Here is a 20,481-nt window from a genome sequence, read left to right as displayed (position 1 = left end):
GGCCCAGACAGGAGCTGACCCAGACTCCCAGGTGATCTAGAGCCTCGGGCCTCTGGGCTGGAGTGTGTCTAAAGACACCCCCTGGATGTTGACATCCCCGGGGCAGAGATGATCTAGAACCCTCCGCAGTGATCCAGTCTCCCAGGTGACCTGGAACCCATCACAGCCACCCTGCCCCCGCGGAGCGCGGTCCCTTTAAGAGCAGCCCAGTCCCCTTTACTCTATGTTTACATAACACACCGAGGCTGTACCACTCGGGCGACCGCTGGCTCAGAGCGGGGCGCAGTGCGAAGCGGCGGGTGACTTAGCGGCGGCCCCATGTTTTCCCCCAGCCAGGAGGAGCACTGCGCGCCCAACAAGGAGCCCGTCAAGTACGGGGAGCTGGTGGTGCTTGGGTGAGTGCTGCGGAGGGGAGCCGGGGGGGGACCACGGCGGTGGGGGTCAGTCCTGGGGCCGGGGGAGCGGCGGGAGGGTCCCGGCCCCTCAGCACTGAGATGGCGCTCGGAGGTGTGAGACCGCCGGCGGTGGCGAGGCGGGAGGGGACTGAGGGGTGGGGGGCGCCGCTTCCCGCCTTTCCACCTCCGGAGCGCGCAGGGCGGAGCGGCTCGGCCCCGCGCCCGCGAGCGGCCCCGAACAAACTTTGGTGGTGGGGGGTGCGGAGCTGCGGAGAGGGCGGCGGGACCCCCCCGGCCCCCTCCTTGCCGGTTGCCGGTCGCAGGTGCTGGCGAGCCGCGGTCCTTGGCTGCAGCCGCTTTCGGAGCGATCTCTGGCGGTTCCTCTCGTCGCTCCGAGAGACGGCGTTCTCCTTGCAAATTGCAGGGGAGATGACTTTGGAATTAGGAGGAGAGGCGGGGGGAGGGGGAGGGCGAAGCACTTCTATTCGGATCCGTAGTGGCAATGTTTATTTTCTTAGCTTGATATGGATCTTAAAGTAATCCGCTTGGTGTTACGTACTTGCCCTGCAGTTAAAGCTTGAAGCCTTTCTGCTGAACGCTGTAGAAGCAGATGAGGGAGAAGGGTCTAAGACGTGTTTGCTGAGAGCCCTTGTGAACCATAAAGGAGATGCTTAATTTTGATAGTTTAATATGTAGAAACGTACGGTTAATTGAATAATTTTTAGGAATCAATACAACGGAAAGGTTTCAAACCAGCCGTGAAGCAGAACAGTTGCAGCCTTCCAACACCATTCAGCCTTCCCCAGAATGTTACGTATTTTCAGCAAGGTCGTAGAAAAACCTTTATCGTGGTTTGTTAGGGACTTTTTCATTTTGTTTTGGTCACGTCATTTCATAAAGAGCTGTGTTCACCTCTGCAGAAACAGCATTTGAATCTCTGGGAGCAGATAAAAAGAGCAGTCGTGACTGGGTACTCTTGTGTCCAATGCTGTTTCTTTTTTCCTGAAGGGATGCTAAGTGTTTCTTATCACGAGACTAGGTCAAGCTGCAGTTACCATGGAATAAAATACAGCTATTGCCATGAACGTGGCACAGCTGCGACTGGAAAAACTTGAATTTAAGTTGAATAACTTGATTTGGGAGAAATACCCATATCAAACTAAATTTAATAAAGAAATGATCTTGCTGCTTCAAATGTGGAAATGGAGGGTAACTTCAGCTGTGCAACACTGTCTCTGATAATAAAGTCATAGTATAATGTTGAATCTTAAATTAAATTAGAGTGCATAAATTGATGTTATGCTGCAGAGGCTTTTTCTGCACAGCTGGAAACATTTTCCTTTCTGTTGCTTACTATTTTTAGCAGCAGTTGAAAGTATAGAAGTATGAAATGTTTTGTGTTTTGGCTCAGATCTTAACCTAGCAGTCTGGTGTGCTTTTCCTTTAATATGGGAATGCATTGATCTCAGCTTATCAGTTCTTCTAGAGGTTTTGATCCTCGCTGCTGTGTTCTGAAACATGCTAATAACATTTAAATAAATTTCATATGTCTTAATTTTCATTTGAATATCAGCTGTTCCCTAAAACTGCTGAGGTTGTATCTTCTGGATGTCACATGTGCTGAAAAAGCAAATAAATCCTCTTATAGTGCAGTTATGAGCAAGAAATCTGCAAGCAGGCAGCCAGGTCGCTTTGGTCAGTGCATCTCTGTGGGCTATACCGAAACAATGGGACATTGGCTGTAACAGCTTCCAGACGCCATGTGCCTGGTACATGTAGAAACAGGTAGACATGATGGAAGCAGTCTGTGTAATGATGTTTTCCATGCTTGGACTGAAGGCTGGGGGGTGTTAAGATCCTTTCAACACTTTAAGAGTTGAGTACTGCATTTGCTTTCAGAGATGTCTTAAATGTCGCATGTAGTGCTGTAAGTAATACAAATGTCTCTCTTTGGTGACTCAACATTTGTGACTAGGAACCCTTGGAACAGCTTAAGCATCTGTTCAGCATTCTGAAAAAAAATATAAAATATTTTTAATACCTTTTTTTGTATTAAAATCTTGTAATCTGGAGTTCTGTTTAAATAAGGCAGTGTAAATCTGCTCTCCTCCGTATAGTGAAACTGCGACTTGTGGACCAGACAAAGTGTAGCATTGCAGCTCTTGTTAGAATTGCTTGATTAAAGTTGATAGTGATCTCACAGCTAGATTTAGAAAAGTTATTTTGAGAGACTGTGTGTGGTTTTGTGTGTTTTTTTTTATTTTTTTAAAAAAGCTTTGATTGTGATGTTGATTAATATCTTCTCTCTTGATCTGTGAGACTTTTAAATTATGTGGTGAAAAGGATGATGAACAAAGAAACTGGCATACCTCATAAACTGCTCACAGTCCTCTTTTTAAGATGACAAAACTTTATCTTTCAGTACTCCTCTGTCTTCACAGTATTAAAGTATGGTTGTTGTATACTTGACCCTTAAATAAAGGTGAAGGTGTTCTTTTGGCAGTAGGTAATTCTTCCACCGGAACACATTCTTATGCTGTCTCACAATAGTTGTGATTGCTTCTCTGCGCATTAATGTGATCAGAGGGTAAAGCCTAAGGCATTTCCAAGTCAGTCATTGCAGCAAACACATTTCTAATAACCTTCTCTTAGTAGTATGTTACATATCATCTGTCAGTGATGTGGCAGCGTATATTTGGTTAAGATTTTGTTTGAGGTTTACATAATCAATGTTGTAGTGAATAAAAACAGTTAATGTAAATCAAGCCAGACAGGTCAAGATGGTTGGTAAAGAAGAGATCATCTGCTTGATTGTGAATCTGCTCGTGGTGTCATCTATTCACAGAAGGCTGTGGATGAAGCTTTCTTGATGAAGCAGAAACATTTATATTTTATTTTTTTGGGGGGAAGAGAGATAACAAATCTTTGTTTGAAGTCCTGTCAAAATGATAGCTCATTGTATATTTCTTGAAGCATGGGACTGGAGAGAGTTTCAAAGGAGATACTGAATTACAGTACCAAGTATGTGACTAGATGTCACAATGTTAGTAGGTTGTTTATCAGTAGCCTTCATCTGACTTCTGTGGTATCTGGTTACCACTAGAGGTGCGTGTCCCATCCCCTTCCTCCCAGTACCCCTTTTTCCTCTGACTTTGAATTGCACTCTGAAGAAATTGTTCCGTGAGAATGGTATTCAGGCCAGCAGTGCTTTTTCTTTTGTGTGTGCGGTGTGCTGGTCCCTGGCTGCATAGGGTAGCTTTCACTGAAGGCAGGTGTCAGTGGCCTGGTGCCGTTAAATCTCCCCTCCTTTGGGACTGTGTGATGTTGATGGGCAGCTTTAACTTCTCAGAAAAGCCACTTGACTAAAATGATGCAAGTTGAAGGAGGAGTGCCAGTGAGGTGTAAGTTTTAGTTAATGGCCAAGTTCTCTAGCGGTGAAAGGATTTTGTACCTGATGTTAGATATTTTCAGTGTGATGTATTGCAGCCAATCCCGAGGAGTTTTGGATGGGGTTTCTTACAGGTGTGTGCATGTAAATGTGGTATTTCTTAGTAACTAAAGATTGCCGTTAGCTATTCATTAGTAAGGAGGTACAGCCTGGTGGTTCCTCCGCTGGGGAGGAGTTCTTCTTACCTATTTAATTCTTTTTGCATTATCTAATTTATTTTTTTTTAATTGAACTAGACCAAGCTCTAAGGGCTGTCAGTGTTTTTACAGTGGTCACTTTGAAATTGCTGTCAATGCTTGATCTATACATTTTCCATAGTCAACCATTAAAATAAATGAATTTGTTAACTTACAGGCTGCAGCGCCTGAAGGAGCCACTGTGGATTGTTGTGAGCTTTGTTTAACATGAGTAAACAGGCTGTAGTTCTGCTTAAATTTAACCCTTTGAAAAAACCAGAATAAAATCCTCATCTGTGTTTGCAGTGATGAATTCCATGGTCACTTAGGGGAAGTTTTTCCAGTTGATGGTCCATTTTATGTGTGCAGCAAACTTAGATTTGAAACATGTCTTTTTGTGTTAATCTAAAGGGGCCTTCTGTTTTCTCATACAGGCTTTTTCTGACTGATCGAAGTTGCTCCTTAACCTCTCCCTCGATAGGCTAAATAAAGTTCCCGAAGTGTTTTGTACTTTTAAGCACATTTCCAGTTTTTAACTTACCTGTTTGGCTTTTCATGGAACCCTTTTGTTAATCACCAGCTGTGCAATTCGGGAAGAAGCTGATGCAGCTTTCCAATAGTGTTGACAAATGCAGATGCAATATGGTGTCTCTGCTTGTCCCTGGTAGCTGCTTGCTTCTGTTTATGAACCAGAGGCAGAGGGAGGATCATCCTGGCTACAGCATTAAATTGGGGACTTCTATGGCTTTGCTGTTTGATATCAAGCTGAAGAGCTTTTAATGATTCTGTGTTTTCCCACACTGTATGGTACAGGTACACTGGTGGTACTGCTTAGATGACTCGGGTTCTGCTGTTGAGCCTTATTTAAAAATGTACTTTAGGCTTCATTTAAAGGAGCGTCTATTGTAAGTAATGGTAGGCACCCGTTAAGTACATTCAAGATCATGATTCCATCTGAGAATCCTTTTCTGCAACAGCCATAGCTGGGAAGCTGCTGTTCTGGAGAAAATGATGTATTATTTTATTTGATATTGACAGTGGCTTCTCGGAGACCTTTATGTCTTGTGCTTAGTTTAGGGTGAATCTTCTATGCTGCATATTGAGAATATGGGATCAGTGCCAGTTCAGAGCTTGCAAGTAGATTAATCAAACACCAGAAGTATTGTGTCTGACTAGCGCACTAACTGCAATGTAGAAAAAATAGTAGAAAGGATTATATTTGAGGAAATCTTTTGTGGATTTATTTTCAGTGAAAGCTTTTGTATGGCTGGATAGAGCAAAGGTTTTGCTTCATTTAAGCTAAGAAAGAAAGCATACTTGCGTTGGTTCTCTGTGACTATGTTATTCCATGGAGTACTTTTGACTTTGTCTCAGAGTACGGATTTGTAACCAGCTGTAAGCTTTATTCACAGCATCTCAATACTGATGTAAAATCAGAAAGCAGAAACGGCAAACTCTAGAAACCAAAATCTGTATTTGTTAAAGCAAACATGTTTAACGCCTGTTATAAAAACCAAACAGAGTGCATTCTGCAAGTTAAACTGTAATCCCTTTGGTGTGTACAGGCAGTAGGTCACACATATTCAAGGGGAAGACTTTGTTTTTCTCTAAAAAGAGGAAACAGACTGTTTGAGTAAACAATGTAAGGCAGTGTTGCACTTCTCTTGTAGAACCAAAGAGCTGTGTCTTCCTATCTTGGCAAAGTCAGGGATGCGTAGTTTTCCATTTTCAGCTGAAATTTATTAATAACTTGGAAGTGAGCAGATACTGTGAAAGTCCACTTGTTTCTACTTTAAAATATGGATATAAACCTATAAATTACTTGCTAAGCTATTAAGATTTGGGGTTTGTTGCTGAAAACAGCATCTTGCTTAAGCTATTTCATGCTCTGCCTTAACAGCAGGCTGTTTTTCAGCTGTGAAACAAGGTTGCTTGAGAACAGTTTTTTTTTTTTTCCTAAGAAGTCAGGAACTTCTTATTATCCAGTTTAAATTATGGCTGTTTAATGCCCATTTATTATGGAGCTAATGCTGCTCCCTAACTTGCTTAGTCCTTATTTTTCAGTAGTGATACTTTGAGAAGATGCAACTTTCTTTTCCTCTAATCTAAGGTAATGAGAAGCTGTGTGAGTGTAGTATGGCAGCGAGCCTGAGCAGAAGGTAGGGTTTATTAGTTCAGAGTGCCAGCAGAGTTTTACAACTCTTTGCAAAATACTATTCACATGCCTGTAGGCAACAGCTGTTCAAGTAGGCTGAACCAACCGTTGTCTTGTGTTCTTCTTGCTGGTATTGTCTGCACATGCCTTGGTTCCGAATTTGCCTTGAGTATCTGTGACTAATATGGGTATGAAACCTTCCAAAGGTGACTCCTGTAGCATGCTGAACAGTTGTAGTCTGACTTCATGTTTAGTAGAAGTGCTTCTCATGATGTCATCTAGAGTTGTGATTGGTTATTCTGCACTGTTGTACTTGTTTATTTGTCTCTTGGTCAGCAAGGAAAGTGATGTAGAGGACCATTCAGTCTGAGCTCCCAGCTTGAAACAAAACCTGATTGGTTTCCAGGTGTAATTTGTGCTGTCAAATCCTGTTCCACTATTACAATTTGATACCCTAAATCTCATTTGTGTTGATGCTTTTCCTATAATCAACAAATATCCTTATGTTTATTCTCACTCTGTCCCAAGGTCACCACTGAAAAGCTTGCATGTGACCTGTCACAAGCTTAAACCTTGAGGGCCAGGAATGGGGATGCTGGTGTAGAGAGCATGTTTACTTCCAGAGACTTGTAAGGCAAAGATTCTCATTTTGCTTGGTTTATAAATACATCACTAAATGGTGTCCTCACATTTTTTTTTCACTTTTATCACCTGCATATGCTAATATTGTTTTGAAGGGGTCCCACTTCTCTTTTAGATGACTTGTTTTCCTCTTGACAAGATGTACTTCAGAATTTTATGCCTTCCTTACACTTGCCTCATATTTGTTTTAGGCACCTACTGGTGTAGCTTTGTGCAGGTTAGTACTAAGTTTTGAGATCATAGTGTTATTTGAATTCGGGGGGGGGGGGGGAAGTTCAATAATACTTTGACAAACTAAGTAACATCTGGGATTCGACTATTTTCATCCTATTACTTGGTAGCCTAGAACAGGTTTTGGACTTCGTATTAAGCAAATATTACAGTTAAGAGCAGCAGGGGCTTCCATAGTAGATCAGTGTGCTTTGAGCGTAGAGGTGTAGCTTGGAGTAGTGCTGTTGGAGCTCTTCAGAGGTGGTATGCTACTGTGCATGTTCTCTGGATGACCAGATGTGCCCCTTCCTGTGATGACTCCTACATTTAACCTTGCACAGAAGGTCACAACCTAAGTACTCAATAGTTGGGTCTCTGTGTGCTGTTGATGACTATATAATGGTTGCACTTCTGGCTATGAGATTTAAAACCCAACAGAGACCTGGGGGAGGGAAAGGGTGGCAGGCAGTTAGCTCTTTGGGGGTTTTTCTTAATGTCCAAGTAGGTATTGTGGTGCTGGGAGTTCAACAGCAAGAGTAACCTGTCTTCAGGTTTGACTGACTGTACAAAATAAACATCTTTCTACTGCCTTTCCCCACAAACAGCGCTTGTTGGCTAGAGTTAGAGCTTAAGATGGAAGAATACAGACCTTGTAGGGCTTGCAGTAAGCAGCAAAGCTTAAACAGTTATAATACAAACATTCAGTCTTTGAAAACTTGTTTCCAAGGGGCTGTGTGGTAGGAGGACACAGCATCTTGGTGTGGTTGGGTTATGGACGATACATGAACAAGGTGACACTGGGCTTACATTGTCTAGATGTAGCTTTTACTTGCTTTGATTAGTATGACTTCTGTTCCTAAAACCGGCAAGTATCAGCTGTTTAGTGCTGAGGTTTTGTTTAGTTCTTCCAAGCCTGGAATATGAAGTCCCACTAGGTTGGTCAGAAGTGTGCATGTGCTTCATAGTAGCAGCAGTTACTAGTTCATGGTGAAGAAATAACAATTCAGCTAAAAGCTCTCTTCCGTTTCACAACAGAAATGTCCTATAGATGAAAGATTGCAAACAGCAATTGTGAAAGTGGATACAGACAACATCTACAGTGCTGAAGAGTCTGTTGTATTAAAAGCAGAGTGGTTTTGAGATGAGCTCAATTTGATCAGGCATGATATGAGGGTGCATATTGCTAAAGGACCTATTAGGTATGCTTCTATCAACAGCAATTCATTTTTCCTGCAGGGAGGGAAAGTAAGCAAGCCTTGTTTTATGCTTCTGGAAGCGATTTGCTTTGTGGGGGGGGGGTCCCCCTCATTTAACAGTATCATCTTTAATAGTGGACTTAGGCACACTGCACATCTCAGCCTCCCTGTAGATAAAACTAGCCTACTTCAAGAATGGTGAACTAGATGTGGGACCGTTCTTAATCTAATGTAGCAGAAGGCTTCCTATACTGGGGAATGGCACGAATGCCACACATGCCCTTATGAAGCATTTGGCAATAAAGGCCTAATGCTAATTTGTCATATTTATTGCTTATACTGTGATACAGCTACATTACTGTGTAGTGACTAATTGTATTAAACAGAGACAAAAGCAGCCAGTTGTACAGCGAGAAAAACACTGACTCAGAATGTCAGTTTACTGTGCTGCATCTCCAGGGGAATGGGAACAGGAAAAAAAAAATTAGAGGTAGCTGGTGCATAGTAAGTTTAAAAAGAAGGCCAAGAAGTATTTATGGTCTTCTTGAGTGTTGTAATGTTAACTGATCTCCATTGTTGCAAAATTCCCTTTTTCCTCTTTGCATTGAAGGAATTGACGAAAAGGAGATGTTGGCATCATCCTTCTTACTGATAAACACTTTTGGAAGGCAATCTTCATGTTGCTACTGTAGTGATGCACTTGGGCTTTCAAATTACTATTCACCCTCAAATATGTATGCTATCTTTATTTTAGAATCCAGTAAATTCATAAACTGTCATGGAATGATTTTATTTTTCAGACTGGATGGCTTTAGTAATGCCTAAAGAAACAGGTAGTCTTCAAACTGATGAGGTGTATCCTCTTAAGGCATGTAAATGTCATGGATGAAGAAAAAATGGTACTGACTGCGAAGACAATTAGTCACTGTGTGAAACTAAACTAAATGAATTGAAGCATATACAAGCTTAAATCTCCTCTTGCATATTGCAAATAAGCTGGAGACCAAATGTGCAAACTCTCTAGCACGTGCCTTTAGGAAGAGTGAAAGAACTGTTTAGTCTAGATGCAGAAGTTAATGGGCTGAAACTGATAAAGCACAGCTGTATTTCTTCATGTGCAACAGCATGACCTTATTTTGATTGTTGATGTCTGATTTAGTAATGGTGGAGTCTTTGAAACAGGAGTAGTGTGTATGCCTTTCTTTCACAAGGGAGACAAAGTTGTTGAAAGATACTAAGAAATGTATGGTTCTTGCTTCCCTGCACATCCTTTGGCAGGGTTCTGTACCTCACAGATGACTGGTTTTTTTTTATGGAACATTGACTAATAATAATAAGAAATGTTGTTCTATTTCCAACTTGCCTTCCTCCTAGTCCATGCTTGACCTCTGAGAGCAAACAGCTGTGAAACTCAGTACTTGGATTCAAAATTCATTTTGGCATTGGAGAAGAATCTTTCAGCTGAGATAGGATTCTTCACCTTATAGCTGTTCTAACCTTTTTGCTAACAGATGTGTAAGACCTACTATGCATTACTTTTTGAATCTTAAAATTTGCTGGATAGTTTCCCAGTGCATCAGGGAACTGAGTTTTGAATTTGTGAGTTTAGCATGTGGCGTTTTGTTGTATGATGGGAGAGGTCACAGAGCCTGGCTGCGGGTCTGTACTCCCTCTAGCAGAACAGCAGTGAAGGTAGAGGATTTCTTCTTAAAAGTGTTCCCTCATCTGAGTCTGCCAGAAGATTTTATTGAAATGTGCTGTCAGTACCTCAGTGGTTTTGGCCAAAAAAACTACCAGCAAATGAGGCAAGTGGAACAAATTGGTCTTGGGTCAGATCTATGAGGAGTCCAGGTTTGCTTGGCATGAGCAGTTGAGTTAAGTTCTTCCATTGAAGCTGAATCTGGAGAAGGAAGCTTGGCAATAGGCAAATGGGTCAGTTTTGCATGGATTTTTACTCCTTTTTTTTTTGTTAGCTGGTCTTTGCTGGACCAGTGAAAAGTCTGAAGCACAAGAAACGCTTCTAAACGCCACTGACAAGCAGATGCCTTTGGGATAGTATTGGCGTTCCTCAAAGTTATAGGATATAGGGATGCTGGGGATGGACTCTTCATTAGGGACTGTAGTGACAGGACAAGGGATAATAGGTTAAAACTTAAACAGGGGGAGTTAGATTGGATATAAGGAAGAAATTCTTTCCTGTTAGGGTGGTGAGGCACTGGAATGGGTTGCCCAAGGAAGTTGTGAATGCTCCATCCCTGGCGGTGTTCAAGGCCAGGTTGGGTGAAGCCTTGGGTGGCATGGTTTAGGGTGAGGCGTCCCTCCCCATGGCAGGGGGGTTGGAACTTGATGATCTTAAGGTCCTTTCCAACCCTAACTATTCTATGATTCTATGAATGTGCCACCATGGGCAGTGACCCTAGAAGCTGCAATGCTTTTGTTGTATTGATGATGTGGAGATGTTTTCCTTAGGTAAGATGTATTGCTGAGGGTGCCAGGGGTAGAGGCTGCAGACTATTCATTTGTTTTTACAAATGTGAAGTGCCATTTCTTTCCAGAATTCCAAAAGCATTTCTTAACTTTTTGGTAGTGAACCTCTGCACCTGTTTAAAGCCTTTGACAGAGCTTTCCCAAAAGCTCTAAGTATGTTCCTCCTTTTGCTTTTGAGTAATAAAGAAGCCCCCTCTTTTTTTTTCTTCCTGGTATTTTCAGTCTGCTTACTGTCAGAGCAAAAGAGCCTTAACTTTTGACTGTTTTGTGCCTTATTTTCAATCTTTGAGCACAAAATACTGCTGTTACACTGCTGGCTCAGCTGTACCTTATCTATTTGGTTGCACAGTCATACTTCCAACTGTACTACTTGAGTGCTATCTAGTTTTATTGCAAGTTTTGAGTTTCTGGCATGCAGAGGCTGGTGTAATACAACAAATACCTTTCCATGTAAGGATGCAGGGAGGCTACAAACTATAAAGCACAATTCCCTCTGTAAGCAGAGTTAGGGTTTTAGTAATTAGCAGGGTCTAAGTCAAGTTCAGACTACCTTCCTAGTTTATTATGTGCAATGTGACTTTAAATTCAGTTCAGGAATTGGCTTCTGATCATGTATTGCTAGTTTGCACCTTAAACTCCTTGGAGGAGGCTGGTTTATATTAAGGCTTTAACTGCTGGAAATCTTTCAGCACAGAGAGAACAATTGTAAAGTAATACTTTGTTAAAGATGTTTTTGTGGCAAAAGTGATTTGCTCTTTCTCCTCTGGGCTTTTTGTAGCCAGTGCAGGCAGACAGGAAGGGACCAGCTTTGGGTTTGGCTAGATTCCAATTACAGACTCTATTCAGAACCAAGCCAGGAAGAGTATAGGCTGATTTGTAAGTTTTGGTAGAGATGGCAGCTGAGAAAAACAGCTGTCATAGTTTGTGGACTGATGAAATTTGTTATGAATACGTCAGGTAGTAGAAATGTGATGTTTTGTGCTATGTAGAGTTAGAGAAACGCATTAAAGATCAGTTTGTCATGTGTAAGTTAAGAGAGCAAAACGGTTGAGATAAACTAAAAATACTGGTAGATAGGCATGTATGATATTCTTTACTATACAGAAAGTGTGTAATAACCTGTAAAACTAGCTACTCTTTCATTAAAACCAGATGTGCAAAGTGATGTTCTCCCTCTACCTGCCACTGTTCTTACTTGTCTGTGAACTAAGTGAAGCCTGTGTAAGTGATGTTAAGCAGTCTATAATTTACTTAAATGAAGGTAACTTCCCACCTATGTTCATTACTAAGTCTAAAGAGAGGTCTGGTTGGGGATAATACAAACTTTCTATTTTCTTCCTTCCTCTACTTGTAGTTTTTATGTATGCTATTCATTCTCTGTCTTTAGAGAGAGGAGTTTTAAGTACAGACCTATGCAGAGCATGACAGCTGGTTTTATAGTTTCCTGTTGTTTGTTTTGTCTTTCTCTAGAACAACAAAAGTCTAGATAATGACTGTTCACATGTGCAGTTTGTCTTGGCATTAATTAAGCTTACTTAAAATTTAGGGAAGCTCTGATGAGGTGCTGTTTCAAACTGACCATGTTAACTGCTCGTAGCTTCTAGAACTGCCTGTATTTAAGTGGTATGGGATAAACTTTTTGAGGATCTCATGCTTCTTTGAGACTGTAAAAGCTGGAAGTTAGATGGTGGCAGAACAAGGTAGTTGTTTTGGGGTGATGACTCAAATGGATGGAGTAAAGTAGATATCTGAGGTAGTTACAGTTCCTGGCTGTCTAGGCAGTCATCTTGTGGGAGGACACCACATCCTCAGCTCCACTAGCAATATTAGCTCCCTGTTCCAGTCATTTTCCCATCTGCTTCTGATGAATATGCTGTGATTTACTGAAAGATGTAGTGACAGGAGAGGTGGTAGTCTGTGGCTGGAAATGAAGTATGTCACTGAACAGATTGTATTCCAAAGCCGTTCCAATGCTGTGTGAGCTCTACTGAGGAGAGTTTATAAGATGAATGAGATGAGCCCCCCCGCCTCCTTAGACATCAAGGAATCTATGTGACTGATTCTTACCTCTGAGGAAAAGCTTCAATTGGACCTGTCACCTTAGTAGACAAAGAAGGAATCCAACTGCAAGACATGTACCAGAGGAAATCTTAACTTTGCTGGTTCTCTGACTCATGGAGCGACTTGGTTTCTGATTATTCCCTTTGTCACTACTAATGCTTCCCCTCTACTGCCTGCAGTGATGGTGGATGTCAACTTTTTGAATGGGAATGGACACAAATGTTCTGGCAGTGCAAGTAACTATGGAGAAGGGGTTTGAATGTAGAAGTATTGCAATCCCTAGTGGCAGCCTGGGCTGCACCATAAGGTCTGTTCGTGAAGAAAACACAGTGCTTGTGGAGAATACTTCAGTAAATGTTCATTGTGTTCTATGTGTAAGTCAGTACAGTGCCTCTGGGTGGATAATTTTCTGGTGGTTATTGGGGTACTAGAAAAGCCTTAATGTGCTTCCTAGAGCACTGTGTGTATCACTGTGCGGTGATACTTAACTTTTGCTTTGAATCAGTTCATCTCTGCTTTTTTAGTGGAAAAATGATGTCCCTGAAGAAAAACTCTGAGTGTCTGCGTTTTTTGGAATACGGGGGTTTTGGAGACATTTTAAACGCAACCTGAAACTTTAGAATTGTAAATAATATATTTTAGCAGCCTCATTCTTGGATGTCTTGTGTGAGATCAGTTCAGAACTAAGACTAGTATGCTGTGTTATTCAGCATAAACACTGAGTTTTCTGGGTATGAAAAGCCTTCCTTTCAAAGTGGTTATGAAATAGCCCAGTTAAAGATTTTTGTCCTTGGCCAAAACTCTGAAAGGAGAAGTTTGTCTGGGATCAGTCCAGTTGCGAATGCCTCTGTAGTGAACTGCAGGCTTGTTATAATGGGCTGAGTTTTTACAGATGAAGATACTGAAGCAGATTGATGGGTGTGTTTCTGTACCTCATTCTTGCCTTCTGTTACCCCTCAAGGTGGCAGAGTGATGACATCTCTCGCCTGAGACATTTCTTAGATTAACAGAATCAAAGTTGTAGGTGCCCCCATCCCAGGCAGTGTACAAGGCCAGGTTAGATGGGGGTTTGAGCAGCCTGATCTAGTAGGAGATGTCCCTGCCCATAGCGGGGGTTTGGAATGGGATGATCCTTAAGGTCTCTTCCAACCCAAACCATTCTCTGATTCTATGAAATGCTATAGTGCTTTTTTCTGCTTTTGGAGGAGGAAAGTAAACAGTTGTGGGAGACCCTTACAAATACTCTTATGGGTACAATGCCAAAGTATTGACAGAGTAGCAACGGAACATGCTCTTTATTTTCTAAAATGCGCATGCAGTATCTTTAGCTGGGTAAGGAGGAATAAGTAGGAATTTGGTTTTCTGGAAAACCCACATGAAAAGGAGGTAGACTCTGTCTGTTCTAGTGTATTGTCATGCACTTGCAGGGGATTGGGATGCAAAATTCCTTGGCGTTGCAGTGCTCCTCTATTCAACTGAAAACAGCACATCATGGCCAAGGTGCCCTTATAGAGAATGATGTTGGGTACAAAAACTGGAGGACAAAAGGGAATCTCTGGAGCCAGCCAGCTGTAACCAATTACTTTATTTTTGTGGCTCTGAACTAGCTCTCTTTCAGACATGCTTTACTGGGGAATCCACTTCCAATTTCAGACTTGGGCTCATGAGCTTTATTTCTACAGCTGAATTTCCATTTGGCTTACAAATACTACTTCTAAGTCCTGTAATACTGTTTGGAATTTCAGCCTGTACTTTGGGAAGCTGCTTCAAACAGATCCTCCTTTTTTTTTTTCTTGTCTTGTTTGTCCTTTAGGTCATCCTTGCATTTAAAACTAAGGAAATCTAGAGAGAAACGTATGGGTTGGCTTGTTTTTTTGAAAGTTGGTGAACAAAAATAGTACAGTAATAGCATGCTGACTGCCTTTGTGGGTTTTGGCTAAGAAAAAGAGCTGGATTTCCAAAGGAAAAAAAAATGAGGGAGAACTATATGTGGTCTTAAACTTGTTTTCTGTTTTACAAACCATTGTGCTACTTGTGTGCGTTACTTAATATCTATTGGAATGTATTTTAATGAAATTTTTTTGAAACTTAAGTTTGTTGACTATGTAACCAGAAGTAGGCAGTCTGAAACAGCACTGCAAACAAGTGAAGGGAAAATCTTGGTCTTCCAAGAAACTTCACTGGTGTAGAGCCTTCAGTGTGGCTTGAGGGTTTTTCAGTGGTTGCATCTGTATTATAAACACCATCTTGCATAGCTATCTTGCATAAACTCATGTATTGCTGCATCATTGAGAAGGACGTGCCTTCCCATCTGGAGATGACAGTACTGCAAAGTCTCTGGTTTGAGCAGTTGTTGCAAGAAGTTCTATAGTGAGATTCTTCTAGGGAACAGAATTCCTGAGCATTTGGAAATGAACAGCGGTAGGAATACACCAGTTCTGTGACTTGATTCATTCTTAAGAAGTGCATGCAGATGCCTCATAATTCTGACCATATCATACTTACTTGATGTAGCATTTTGGGAAGCCCTCTGAAGGGAAGAAAAATCTCAAAATGCTGTGGGTAAAGGTGTGAAACTGGAATACTTTGCTGTCGTAAAGCTGTTTAGATCAGAGCTGGTTTTGCTGATCAGCAGTAAACATTTAACAGCCTTGCGGAATCTTTTCCTGGCTAGAGGTGTCTAACTTTGTTACAGATTATGATAAAAGCAAACAGCTAAGGTTGCTGTGAATTAGTAAGCTGTCAGAGTGTTTTAAGTCTGACAAAGATATATTGAAGTCTAGTTCTCTGCATTGCTGCACCATTAATTTCTGGTTTATTAAGAGTTTTAAAAAAAACCCAAACAGCCAAAACTCACAGGTTCAGTATCTACTATGATGCTTGTGTACTTCTGGTGCATGAACTGATCTGGTAGGTTTTGGATAGTTCTATAAAAGTGGGTATGAATAATTATTTCTCCTGTCTGGCTTTTAGTGCTTATAGCACACTTGTTACCAAAGAATAGGTAGTGCTTAAGTTCCTTGCTAGCTGTTCTAGGAGTAATGCTGCGTTGATCTTCATGGTGCTCTCTGGGCCTCTGGAGCTGTAGTTCTTCCAGGCTTGTGTACATTCCTGGTATCTCACTGGCTTTATTTCTACATCTACCTCATAGAGTGCCCATTATTTTCTTATTTACATAGTTTGGAGGGAAAGAATTAAGAGCAGGACCCTCTGGCAGTAACTCACACTGAGTAATACTAATGTAACCACAGAACAGTTCTCAGCTAGGTCAGTACATCTGGTCCAGTACATCTGGTCCAGTACATCTGTCTGGTAGTGCAGCAGTCCTCTAAAATAATCTCCATCTTGAATCTTTCAACCTCTAGATTTTGCTGGCTGCCAGAAGGTGAAAATACAGTTGTTTTTTCTGTTTACTTGCCTGCCCTAAATCTGCTTGTAGCAGGCTGTGTGGTAGATAATCTTGCCTTTGACTGCTTGTGTCACTGTAGCAGTTGATGATAATGCAGCACCAGTGATATTTAAGGAAGCTGCTGTGCTCAGAGCAGTAATGCTTACACGTGCTACAAAGAAGGAAACCTTATTCTTTATGTTTTGTTTTTTGATGCAGACATTTGAGATCATTAAGAAGTTGGGATTGAACAGGGAGCTGTGTGTTTGTAAGGCTGTATTTTCCCAGGGAAACTAAAAGGAATGTTAAAGTTGATAGGATTTGACACATGTTGCAGGTCAGGATATGGTAGTTGAGTGCTTCACTTTATATTCAGTACATTGCTTGTGAGATTACTTATACTCACAAAAGAGATACAAATTTTATCTCTTCCTCTATGCTAAATGATACTGGAATGAAACTAAGAAGATTCCTGTCATGCTTTAGTGTTTGAAAAAGCTGTAAGTAACAGACATCCTGGAACTGCTTGTTTGTGGAATCGCAGAAATGATAGTACCACTGCTTGTATTTGGAGAATAACTGAAATTATAAGAAAGCTATCACTTTTTCTTATGAAAGTGTGAGCTGTCAAATAGTTCTTGATAGTGTTTTATAAAAATGTGTCATTGCTTAGGAAATGAATTGTATGTAATGTGCTTTTTTTTTTTAAATGGCCCAAATGTCCTTTGAATCAAATGTAGTTCCTCTATAATGTTTACTGTAATGAAGTTTCAGATGGAAGATGGTGTTCATTCCTCAGACTAAAATTTGAACAGCTTGCTTTTGCACCTTCAAGAATGCATGAAGAACAAATAGGTTGGGAACGTGTTTAGAATGTCAGGGCAGGTGTGTTTTGAGGTCTCTTTTCCCCTTGTGTTACATAAAGTCTAATTTTTCTTAATTTTGAAACTTGCAGTTGTCTTTTGCTCTGGTATTTGAGAGAAAATTGTAAATTGTTTCTCAACAAAAGTGTGTGGATCCTAAGCCTCTGGTATTTTCTATAAACAGTCTTCCTCTTTCACTTCTTTATCTCTTGCATTGAAACCCAGCTGCACATAGTGCTTTCCTTTGAAAGGGATTTTGTGTTTATCTGACTTGTTTTGAATGCAGTAAAAGCTGGATCTCACTTTCTATCATATCTATCTGTATTTAACAAAATGCTGTATCAAACAATTTCAGTGGCATTTGGCTAGATTATAGATAGTTCTCAGATTAATAGCATTTCTGTAGTATGAGAGGTTTAGGGTTGGAAAGAGTATTCTCTAAACATGGTTCTTTGTACACCTGTTATGTTGTTTTAGCTAGAGTAAGAAACATGCTTTAAAATGAACTTGATTAGTTTATACTCTGTATTTTGCTGTGCACTAAACATTGTTGGTTTTATGCAGTCGTGAGTGGTTTTAGCTGACAGCTTTGGAGATGGGCTTAAAGCACTGAATAAAACTGCCTCCTTGTTAAATGAATGCTGGGGGGAGCTGTAAAATGTTGGAAATAAGGATTGTTAAAGAAGTCATTATATGAAAGAACAGATTCCCTTACCCTTTGCTTCCTAAAAGGAAACCCTCTTGCATTCTAATGCTCTTCTGGGATATTACTTACTGGAATTGGTATAGTAGAATCTTAAATGTGGGGTTTTGGTGGGGTTTTTCCTGTTAAAGCTAACTGCTGTTTTCCCCTACTAGTATCGTGTTTATTGATACTTTTAAGAAATGTATGTTGTGAGACTATAATCATTCCTTTCTCTGGCTATAGTGCTTAACTGGGCTGTCTATATAGGTTTTCAGCTACTAACCTGTTTGGAACTATCATGTTACTTGACTGCGTTAACTGAAGGTTATCCTGATGTTCTACAGACTACTGTCTGTATTGGTATGCCCCTTTGGGCATCCTAGAGCATCTTCTTTTAATCAAACTCTTGTGCTGCTTAAATAGTTGTCTTACACTAGCCTCTGCAGCAGATATTCTCCATTACTGCCTCGAAATACCTGTTTCTATGTTGTCATTAACACATGCAATTGAAGATCTTTAATTTCTTTAATTAAAGTTGCAATGCCAACTGAAACTTCAACAGAAACTTGTGTCATCACAGTCTTTCAAAAGTGGTGGCATGGTAAGGGTCTGCTGTCTTTGATTTCACAAGTTATTTTCTAGAAAAAATAATCGCTGGCAAATAACAAACCACTTGCTAAGAAAAAAATATGGTTAAAGAGAGTGAGAAGTTTCTGTAGTAAGTTCTTCCTGCCCTAGAAAAAAGATCAGTTAGTTTACATGAGTGTCAAAACTATGCTCCTGGTGAGATCTCCGTTATCTTACGTTACAAGTAGTTAGAGTAGTACAGCCCTGACTCCTGTGTCCGTCACGTGGTGACTGGCTGCTTTTGCTACTTTGCGTCTGTATTTTCATGCGCTGGTTTGGAGGAAACTGAATGTGCAGTGTAAATAAAGGTGATTAAAAGCAGTTCTTACACGGTCGATTTGGTATTTGCCAGCCAATAGCATCCTTTAACTTTCTGTATGGGGTGAAATTAGTTTAGATGAGGTGCGAGTTGTTTTGAATTGCCTATATCATGTTAGCTAAACATGCATGAGGATTAGGCAGTTGTATTTTCTAAAATTCTTCCTGAACCAAACTTGATTTTTTTTTTCTTCATATTGGGTAGCCCTGCATTGCGGGGGGGGGTGGTGGTGGTAAGAACATGTGGAGTAGGGCGGTTCAAAAAAGCAACCTGTGAGCTGATCTGAACTGTAGGGTACCAGATAAGGGGAAGGGGAATGTCGATGGGACAGGGAATGCCGAATGTGGACGGGGGTATCCCATAGCAGCCATAAATAGGCTTTTTCACCTCTGAAATAGTCTTTTTTTGTTGGTTTATTTTTTGTTGCTGTTGTTTTTTTTTACCCCCTGCAAACCAGAAAAGGAGCCAGTTCTCCTCCAGAGCACTAAGAGAAGTAAGGTCACCCTGGAGAACCCCAGCTATTTCACATGTGATTTCTTGTGCTGTTTTCAGTAGATAAGGTTCTTCTTAATTTGTATACTCTGTAGTGGAAGGAGGTAGTTTCTAGGTTATCTGATCTGTTGTAGGTGCCTCTGAAGATATTTTTTTGTATTACTATGTGTTCAGTTTTTTTGTTTTCTTAGGTTTTTTTGTTTGTTTTTTTATTTTTTTTAATGGTATGCATAACCTTTTAGCCATGTGTTCAGCTAATCCACACTTCTGGTTCTGATCAGAAAGAGCCTGGCTGTATTTAAACATAAAAGCACTATAAATGTAGCGTACAGCTTTTGGTCAAGCTGACTGGTAGGTTCCTAATGGTAGCAGGACAATTAGGAGCAACTTTTGAAGGGTAGCTGAAAAAATAACCCTTAATCAGTAGCCAGAGATATAAATCGGCAGTCTCTGAAAGTACTGCTTAATAGTTATCAGGTCAGACTGCATTTCACTGAGCCACTGCAACCTCTTTGAAGGCTCTAGGAGTGATGGGTAGTAGTAAATGAGGCAGGAAATGCTAAAATTTGGTGCTGGGGAATAGAAGGCATGTGCTAAATACACAGGAGTGATCACTACACAAACAAGTACTCCAGAAGTGCCAGATGAAGGGAATACCTCCTGAAGTGTCTTGTGATAGTAAAATGACTTCACAGATGCAAGTTGTAAGAGCAAACACTTGTCTCCAAATAAAAAAAAAAAGGCAAGGTGATTATAGCCAGAATTAACTGTTCCAACATACCTTTCTCAGGGATGACAGAGTTCACAGATGCAAAACCACTGCTCTTAATTGGGAAAAGAGATGAGATTATTTGGGATTTTGGAATTTGCTAGTTCAGATTTTCTTGCTCTGCAGGAAAATAAACCAGTACTATCCTGTTGGTACAGAAGTACTACTTTTCTTTGCCTATTTGGCAACACATGCCAATGAGATTAAGTTTGAGAATAACTTCTCTGTTCTGTTTCACTGAAATTCTCAGATAATTGGCAGACAGCAGCTGCTTGCTTTATGAAGGCCTGATACAGATAAACATACCTGGAATAAGTAGTCAGTTTTCTTGAAACAGTACATCAGTTCTTCTACATAAAAAATAAATTGGTAGGATACAAGGGAGGGTGGTGTAAAGAGTATGAAATACTGGCAGTGATATTACATAAAAGGAAACCCCAAGTTATTTTGTGGTAGTGTTACATATGTTGAAGCTTTCTGTTTGCATTTAAATACAAACCAGCATGTAACTTTTTCTTCCGTTTACTGTGTGTTCAAGGGGGTAAATGTTGGATGTATCAGCTGAAGA

General features: G+C 40.7%; 1 protein-coding gene across 2 annotated transcripts in view; it reads left to right on the top strand.

Moving 5' to 3' along the window:
• Window positions 1–292: 292 nt before the first annotated feature.
• The window catches only part of PELI2 (pellino E3 ubiquitin protein ligase family member 2), a 78,967-nt gene continuing 58,778 nt past the window's right edge, over window positions 293–20,481 (top strand). Inside the window, exon 1 of one of the 2 annotated variants that reach the window (XM_057433036.1) lies at window positions 293–371. In XM_057433036.1, the coding sequence (XP_057289019.1) occupies window positions 319–371 (53 nt within the window). In that variant the 5' untranslated portion in view covers window positions 293–318. Of the gene's footprint in view, window positions 396–20,481 lie in introns of both variants that reach the window. The other variant, XM_057433035.1, reaches the window with a different exon arrangement.

The sequence above is a fragment of the Pezoporus wallicus genome, unplaced genomic scaffold, assembly GCF_028554395.1.
Source record: "Pezoporus wallicus isolate ANWC-B61680 ecotype Strahan unplaced genomic scaffold, APGP_CSIRO_Pwel_v1 contig_7379, whole genome shotgun sequence".
Classification (NCBI taxonomy): Eukaryota; Metazoa; Chordata; class Aves; order Psittaciformes; family Psittacidae; genus Pezoporus; species Pezoporus wallicus.
The sequence above is the reverse complement of the archived record's forward strand: the minus strand, read 5'-3'. Positions and strand labels throughout refer to the sequence as shown.